The sequence below is a fragment of the Neoarius graeffei genome, chromosome 7 (genome assembly GCF_027579695.1).
Source record: "Neoarius graeffei isolate fNeoGra1 chromosome 7, fNeoGra1.pri, whole genome shotgun sequence".
In the NCBI taxonomy this organism is placed as follows: domain Eukaryota; kingdom Metazoa; phylum Chordata; class Actinopteri; order Siluriformes; family Ariidae; genus Neoarius; species Neoarius graeffei.
Window position 1 is genome coordinate 36,482,154 of NC_083575.1, and position 8,856 is coordinate 36,491,009.

The 8,856-nt window shown below is 40.4% G+C and overlaps 1 protein-coding gene across 2 annotated transcripts in view; it reads left to right on the forward strand.

Annotated features, from left to right (window-relative positions):
- Positions 1-8,365, forward strand: part of prkn (parkin RBR E3 ubiquitin protein ligase) — a 308,907-nt gene extending 300,542 nt beyond the window's left edge. For both annotated transcript variants that reach the window (XM_060924648.1, XM_060924649.1), the window contains 3 exons: positions 2,756-2,842; positions 4,761-4,878; positions 7,258-8,365. In XM_060924648.1, coding sequence (XP_060780631.1) covers positions 2,756-2,842; positions 4,761-4,878; positions 7,258-7,367 — 315 coding nt within the window. In that variant the 3' untranslated portion in view covers positions 7,368-8,365. The remainder of the gene's footprint in view (positions 1-2,755; positions 2,843-4,760; positions 4,879-7,257) is intronic.
- Positions 8,366-8,856: the final 491 nt, after the last annotated feature.

Below are 8,856 nucleotides of genomic sequence, written 5' to 3' on the forward strand. Positions count from 1 at the left end.
GATTCATGTATCAGGCCTGAGAGAGCTCAGCTCAGAGTGAAACATCTGAAATTATACTCTTGTCTTGAATTTTAATATGATAACAATGAAAGGGAAGTCTTAAATCAGATTTTTAGCTGAAAAATCTCATGCCTGAATATTGTCTACATACAGAGACCCACAGAAAATAACACAAGTGATGCTTTAGAAGAGTGTTTATCATTTCTTAAAATAGTCACAGTGAATGAAACGTATTATTGGATTGCATCAAATGTGTTTTCCTTCTGTAAGCTCATGTAAAAATACAGAGAACTATAATATCAAATATAAAGTAAATTTTAATAAGATTTAACCAAAATAGTAACAACTCAATTAAATAAATACTGCACTGTCTTAGTACGACTAAAATGCATCTCTCTCACTAAACACTTTCCAACAGAATTTTTAAAAAGCACTAGAAATCCTGTCCAAATCCTGTCGGAATGCATCAAAGGAATTTGCTCATTTGCAAACTTTGGCTGAAAGTTTTCAAACAAAATTTAAAAATGGCACTATAAATACTACCATACTATCAAAATATACTCCGCAAAGAAATTCACTCGAATGCAAAATTTTAGTCCTACCGAAATCCACTCACTAGTAATCTTTCACTTAAAACTCTATCAAAATCAGTCACTTTCCAGATAATTCACTTGTAAACGTTCACTTAAAACTTTCAAACATAAATTCAAAATAGCACGAAGACACTACGACACTATTCAAATACACTCACCAAACACATTCCCTGTCATGCAAAATTTCACGAAACGCTTTAGAAGTTGTATAGTTTGTTTCTGAAATGGTCAGGAAGACTAGTTTAATTTCACACTCAAATGTCCGTTATATTCTGATTTAAGGTATCTTTACCTTAAAATGTGTAACTGGCTGGTCGAACATTTGCTTATCCATGAAAATTCATTCTCCCGTGCAACCTGGTATTTGCATTCATATTTTTGCCGTTTGGTATTGGGTTTAGTGGCCATGATGAATGATTGCTTGTAAAAAATGTCGGACAACCTGGGTGAATCCTGGGTACATTACGGAAGTGACTGTCGTTCTGTTCGTTGATTGGTTAAAAATCAGTTGACGTCAGCAGTGTTTCTCATACGATTCTGGTTGGACGTAATCGGGAGTATTTTTAACTTGGCAGTAGGGATTTCCCAAAACCGGGAGATTATCCAGTTTTTAACAAATACAATCGGAAGGCGGGAGATGGAGGCTAAAATCGGGAGCCTCCCGCCGAAATCGGGAGGGTTGGCAAGTATGATCTTGACAAAGTTGGCATCAGATGTCGCATTTGTTTTTGCCTTTTCAGCCTTCCATCGGGAAAGATGACCAGGAATACTTACTCAGCTTGTCTGCTGTGTTTTTCCCCTCTCTTTTCTGGTGCATTTTGCCTCTGACAATGTCAGATGCTTCCTTAAAATTGTCTTTTTTTTGTCTCGATCTAGGAGTCTTCGTTCGATCTGGGCGTTCCATTATGTTTGTTGTGGTTCTGCGGTCGCGACCTCTGACCCGCACATGACCTCACATGACTTTTCTGAACTGCATGCCGAGCAGTTTGTAAACAGACTAATACGCGGTTAGGACGCCCTGCATTAGGAAATAAAATGTATTGAAACATGATGCATACCAGCTATGAGGATGGGTATCAGCTCAAACAATTCAGAAAGGGGAGTGGATTGAACGATTCCAGAACCAGCACATCGACCTGTCACTTTAAGTTATGTCAAAATAACTTAAGAATAAACAACAAACAAATTGAAGAAGTCGATGAATTCACATATCTTGGTGCGTCAATCAATAAAAACGGAGGTGCTGACAACGAAATAAAAATTAGAATTAATAAAGTCTGGATCACCTCCAGAACACTCAGGACGGTTTGGAGCAGTTCAGCATATCGTCAAGAAACAAAGCTCAGAAAATATAACACTTGTATAACATCAGTATTACTTTATAGCTCTGAGACTTGGAAAGTAACAAGAAAGGATGAGAACATATTAGATAGCTTCCAAAATAAATGTTCAAGGATAATTCTCAGGATATTCTGGCCAACAGTTAGAACCAACAATGAGCTTAGAGAAAGAACTAAACATAAGACAGAAAAGGTGGAAATGGATCAGCCATATACTAAGAGATAACGACAGAAACAACAAGAACCCTCCAATTGCTCTTAGATGGACACCAGCTGGTAAACGCAAACAAGGAAGACCAAAAGAGACATGGAGACGTACCATCGAGAAGGAAAGAAAACATCTTGGTTGGAATTCATGGAACGAAGTAGCCACAACAGGGAGCGGGTGGATGGAAAACTTCAAAAGACTAATGGCCCTTTTCTCCAATGGAGGCACAGGATAGAAGAGAAGATCAAAAGTATTCCTAAAGGCTCTGCTGAATAAGAGACATTCATTATGAGGTTTAAGGTCAGGAACATGTATGTAAACTTCTTGGGCAGTCATACACTTCTAGTATTTACAATACATTAATGGCATTTAGCAGACGCTCTTATCCAGAGTGATGTACAACATACGTGGAGCAGCCTGGGGAGCAGTTGGGGGTTAGGTGCCTTGCTCAACAGCACTTCACCCACTCCTGCTGGTCCAGGGAATCGGACCAGCAACCTTTTGGTCCTGAAGCTGCTTCTCTAACCATTAGGCCATGGCTTCCCCATATTTACCATCATATAAAATACGATGTTGATGTTTGCTTCTAAATAGCTTTGTTATTGTGTGTGCAGTTCGTGTTCTGTCGAGACTGTAAAGAGGAGTACCACGAGGGCGAGTGTCGACAGCAGTCAACCCCTGCAACAGGGAGTCCCATGCAGGTGTGCCACATACACACTATTTAGCCCATGTTTACATTAGACCGTGTCAGCGGATCATCAGATTAACGTTTTTAAAACGATTAGCGTGCACACAGCAACACCAATACACGATTCGCATGCACACAGCAATACCAATACACGGATACGCTCGGCTCTGCAGGCATCCTGCGCTCCAAACCACTCCGCCCTGAACAGTGAGTGCCCTCTGGAGGGTGCGCACTCCGGCCCTGCGCAGCTCACAGAGCACGCGAGTGAAGTGAACAAGCTGTGATTCGGGACTGAGCCGCTGTGTGTGTGATCCCAGCGCATATCACTTACCACTTGCAAGTGGAAGGATGGCAAGCCTAAAGACAATCATAACTACACAATGTGCAGTATTTGCATCAGTATTTGCAGTATTTTCATACTTTTATACTCTTTAATGAAAGGTGATACAAGGCGGAAGTCCGCGCCGTTTTTCAGCAGTCGCGTCACATGACCAACGCCAGCGAATCAGGAAGGTGGATGTCACAGTGACGTTGTCCAATGAGACGCCAGCTAGAGCTCAGCACAGCGTATCCGCGTATTCTCAATGTTTACACAGCACCGGAGCTGACACGATCTAGATTGAATACGTGGACGCTGGCGGATTCCCGTTTCCCGGCGTTTCCAGGCGGTTTAATGTAAACTGACAGTGCATCCGTGAAGAAAACGAGACAGATACGGTCTAATGTAAATGTAGCCTTAGTGACACTGAAACACACACACTGAACATCACTGATCCATCGAGACCCCTGAGAGTATAAAAGCTCTTGATTGATGGCTCTCACTGGCTTGTGAGGTGTTTGTTAGCACACAGAGTGTCTAAAGGGTCCATTTGTAAGAACTGGTATGAAAGGTTAATACAAATTTGACAAATTAAATAACTTAAGTCATTCTTAATATAAGTCAACAAAATTGTTATTCACTGAAAATTATCGTACTAAATGCATAGGGGATGAAATGCATACTGGATTTGATATAAGATATAACAGTATTAGACTCAAATATGTTATACTTTGTGCAGATTAACCATTTTAACAAAGAAGAAGAAGCCTTTATTTGTCACATGTACACTCAAGCACAGTGAAATTCCTCTGCATTTAACCCATCTGAAACAGTGAACGCACACATGCACACATGCGTGCAATGAGCACGTCCAAGGAACTCAGTGCAGATCTGAGAAAGAGGATCACAGATATACACAACTCCAAAATGTCTCTTGGAGCCATTTCTAAACAACTGCAGATCCCAAGATCAGTTCAAACAATTGTATCCAAGTCAATCAGCAAGAAGCAATGAGCGCACACACATACCCAGAGCAGTGAGCAGCTATGCTACAGCACCCGGGGAGCAGTTGGGGGTTAGGTGCCTTGCTCAAGGGCACTTCAGCTATGATATAGACAGAGGGGAAAGTGCTGCTCATTCACTCAACTCCCCTGACATTTTTCCTGGTCGTCCTGGGAATCGAACCAGCGACCCTTTGGGCCCAAGGCTGCTTTTCTAACCTTCAGGCCATGACTGTTTAGTTAAGCAAATTACTTAGTCATAATTCCAACAAGCATTTTAAAGAAGCTAAAAAAAAATGAAATTAAGATAGAGGAGTAAAAACGGGTACAATCTTGCATCAGTGTTTGTAATTAAAAGCGATGAAAGAAAAACAGTTCTGGTCATGGACTTGTACATTTTGACCAGACTGAGAATTTTTAATGGCCACAAGTTGGAAATTCACAATTCTTCGCTGCCCTTTCTCACAAATTGTTTAACCACGTATCCAATGTTCATGTACATAATCACAGTTGACACTCACACAGATCAAGAAAAACTTCATAAAATTGAAGGAAAAGTTATATTATGCTGATATGTTTCCCTGGTGATCTGCTCGTTTGTTATGTGACAGGGTTATGTGGTGGATGAGGATGCTGCCCTGCGGGCCCGCTGGGAACAAGCATCTCAGGACACTATAAAAGAGACGACGCGGCCCTGCCCTAAATGCGCAGTCCCTGTGGAGAAGAACGGTACATGTTTGTTCATTCCACTTCAAATATGTGATGTGTCTTATTAGTGTTTCTTATATTCACGGTACAGTGAAGCAAATTCAGAAGTCTTTTGTTTTTGTAATTTACATATATGTCCAGTGCAAATATCCAGGTCAAATATGCACAAATAATGTACATTTAACTTTATACTAGTGCATCTCAAAAAATTAGAATATTGTGAAAAATATTTTTTCATAACTTAATTCAAAAACTTAAACTTGCATATATTCATTACATGTAAAGTGAAATATTTCAAGCCTTTTTTTTAATTTAATTTTGATCATTATGGCTTATACAGTTGTGGTCAGAAGTTTACATACAGTGACATGAATGTCATCTTGGATATGAATATCATGGCAATATTTGGGCTTTTAGTCATTTCTTTGAACTCTTCTTTTTCTGTGGTAGAATGATCGTATGGGCAGCACGGTGGTGTAGTGGTTAGCGCTGTCGCCTCACAGCAAGAAGGTCCGGGTTCAAGCCCCGTGGCCGGCGAGGGCCTTTCTGTGCAGAGTTTGCATGTTCTCCCCGTGTCCGTGTGGGTTTCCTCCGGGTGCTCCGGTTTCCCCCACAGTCCAAAGACATGCAGGTTAGGTTAACTGGTGACTCTAAATTGACCGTAGGTGTGAATGTGAGTGTGAATGGTTGTCTGTGTCGGCCCTGTGATGACCTGGCGACTTGTCCAGGGTGTACCCCGCCTTTCGCCCGTAGTCAGCTGGGATAGGCTCCAGCTTGCCTGCGACCCTGTAGAACAGGATAAAGCAGCTAGAGATAATGAGATGAGGAATGAGAGAATGATTGTACATCATACATCTTTAATTAAAAAAACACTAGAATTTGGTGCACAAGTTTTAATTTTCTTTGGGTTTTCTGAACTCAACACAGGGTCAAAATTATACATACAGGGTTAAAAATTTACATCTGCTAACTTAGATTATTAATTCAGAGGTGCTGAAACTTCCAAAATGTCTCTTATCTTGCCAAGGCCGAGGTCTCTTCACTTCCTGTTAGTGATCATGATTGACTCCAGCTGGTAGCTTCTCTGTGCCTTCATAAAAAAGGTTTGTTTACAGCAGTCATTGGATTGACCAACACACAGTAAAATGGGAAAGTCCAAGGAGCTCAGTGCAGATCTGAGAAAGAGGATGGCAGATGTACACAACTCCGGAATGTCTCTTGGAGCCATTTCTAAACAACTGCAAATTCCAAGATCAGTTCAAACAATTGTATCCAAGTTACTGTGAGGTGTAGTCACTTTGCCAAGCCACTTTGCTTCAAGAAAACCCAAACTGTCACCCTCAGCTGAAAGGAAATTGGTTTGGATGGTCAGGAACAATCTGGGAACCACCATGGCGCAACCCTGCCATGAACTGGAAGCTGATGGATTACTGTCTACAGTTCAGATCACCATGGACAAAGAGGCTGCTATCCAAAAAATAACTTCCTGCTCCAAAATTGACACCTTCAAGCTGAACTAAAGTTTGAAGCTGACCACACGGACAAAGAAAAAAAGCCTTCTGGAGGATAGCTGTATGGTCAGATGAGACAAAGATCGAGTTGTTTGGCCACAGTGACCACCATGTACAGAGGGACACTGTACCAGCTGGTGGTGGTGGTAGGATCATCATGCTCTGGGGCTGTTTTGCTGTCAGTAGAACTGGTTCATTGCACAAAGTGGATGGAATAATGAAAAAGGAGGACTACCTCAGAATTCTTCAGCATAAACCATCAGAAACTTGAACATGACTTGGGAGTTACAACAGGACAATGAACCCAAACACGCATCAGAGCTGGTTGTGGAGGATAAAGCAGGCTAACATTAAGCTTAAAGCAAGTCCTGACTTCAACCCTATTGAAAATATATGGACCGTGCTTAGAAGTCGAGTCCATGCCAAGAAAAAAAAAAAAAAAAACAAATTTAATTGAACTCTACCAATTCTACCATGAAAAGTCATGAAATATCCAACCAGAATTCTGCCAGAAGCTTGTTCATGGTAAACAAAAATGTTTGGTCAAGGTGAATCTTGCGAATAGACATTTTACCCAAATATTAGGTGTGCTGTATTTATATTTTTGACCCTGTGTTGATTTCAGAAAACCCAAAGAAAATTAAAACTTGTGCACCAAATTCTGTTTTTTTTTTAATTAAAGATGAATGCTGTACAATCATTCTACCACAGAAAAAGAACAATTCAAAGAAATGACTGAAAGCCCAAATATTGCCATGACATTCATATCCAAGATGACATTTGTCACTGTATGTAAACTTCTGACCACAACTGTAGCTTGTGAAAATCAGAAATCCAGTAGTATATAGACACACACGCACACGCATATGTAACCTGTCTTTATTTTCAGGTGGCTGCATGCACATGGTGTGTCCTCGTGCACATTGCAAGTTCGAGTGGTGCTGGCTGTGCCGTGTGGAGTGGAATAGAGAATGTATGGGCGACCACTGGTTCGGATGAACCGCACATTCCCAAAGCTTGCACGTACTCAGGGAAGTGTGCCTGTAGGGAAATATTTCCACAGTAAGCCACCAGCTGCAACATTCACAGAAACTCAGAGTAGAATCAGGATCTGTGTGATATGGCATGCAAATGTGAATGACATCCAGAAACCTCAACTAGCACACACGTGTCTGAGTAGAAATTAAAATGCACATTCAAGTAGATCAGACAGATCATCTCCATCATATTTGGTTTGAAGATGTGATACTGACTGTGTCTCCGATTTTGTCAAAAGCAGTCAGCGTACTCCGAACCTGTTTTCTCATTCTCTCTCTTCACTCCTTCACTATCTCGAGTTCCAGTTATTGATGATGGAACTAGATGCAACCACCTAGTAAAACTGTCAGCTTGCTCCGTGTTAAGATTTTTCTCCTTTTTTTTCATAGTTTAGTATTTCAGAACAACTTAATGTGAGAGGTAATCATGGTCATTTATATTATTCTCTAAATTATATATTAAAATGTTTTATTGTTCCTGAATATCTAATTTAACGTTTCTGTTAATTATATTGTATTATTATACATACAGGACACTTTTTCGATGGAATAAAAGCATGGGTTCTGTTCCCTTCTGGCAGGTGTCATTCATTTGGTTTGATAGCATGCAATATTGTTCGCATATCACTTATCCTACATGTATTGCGTCACTCTACGCAGTGGAGAATGAGCGTTGAATATGGTTTACGATATTTCATGGTTGTCAAGACAACATAACGTCACACGTCGGAGCTGATGTGAATATCCAATGAGAGTTTTCTGCTGTGGATGTGCAGCTCTGTGAATCATGCATCTAGCACATTGACAACTCCTACTCGAACCATGCAGTTTCAGCAAAGCCCTTTTGTTTTGAACAACTGCAATGTAACAGTTAACTCCTACCAAAAGTAACTTTGAAGTTGAACTATCAGCCTGGATATATCTTGTATATAAGTTGGGTGGTTGTTCACGCTTTTTGGACTTGGACCATTTTTATTGTTAGAACTTTGACTTTGTACATGCACATTGGATTGACAGAACATTGAATTACATTCGATCAGAATCAGCATTCAATATTGGTAAGTTACCCCTCTGTTCTTAACTTGTTGTAAAATCTATAATTGTTCCATCGACTTGAACACTGGGTTGGGTTGACTGGTAAAGTTATCAATTGGTTAAAATCATACTTAAAAGATAGAAGCTTCTTTGTTACCATGGGAAATTGTACCTCAACATCAATGTCCTTGACCTGTGGTGTCCCCCAGGGTCGATTCTTGGACCATTACTATTCAACCTTTATATGCTCCCAAATTTATTTTGCTCTATCACCTAATGATTATACCCCCCTTGAATGTCTCTACCAGTGTATCGACCAAATCAACAACTGGATGTCACAAAATTTTCTTCAGCTGAACACAGATAAAACAGAAGTAATTATATTTGGGAAAAAAGATGAAAGACTCAGGATTACC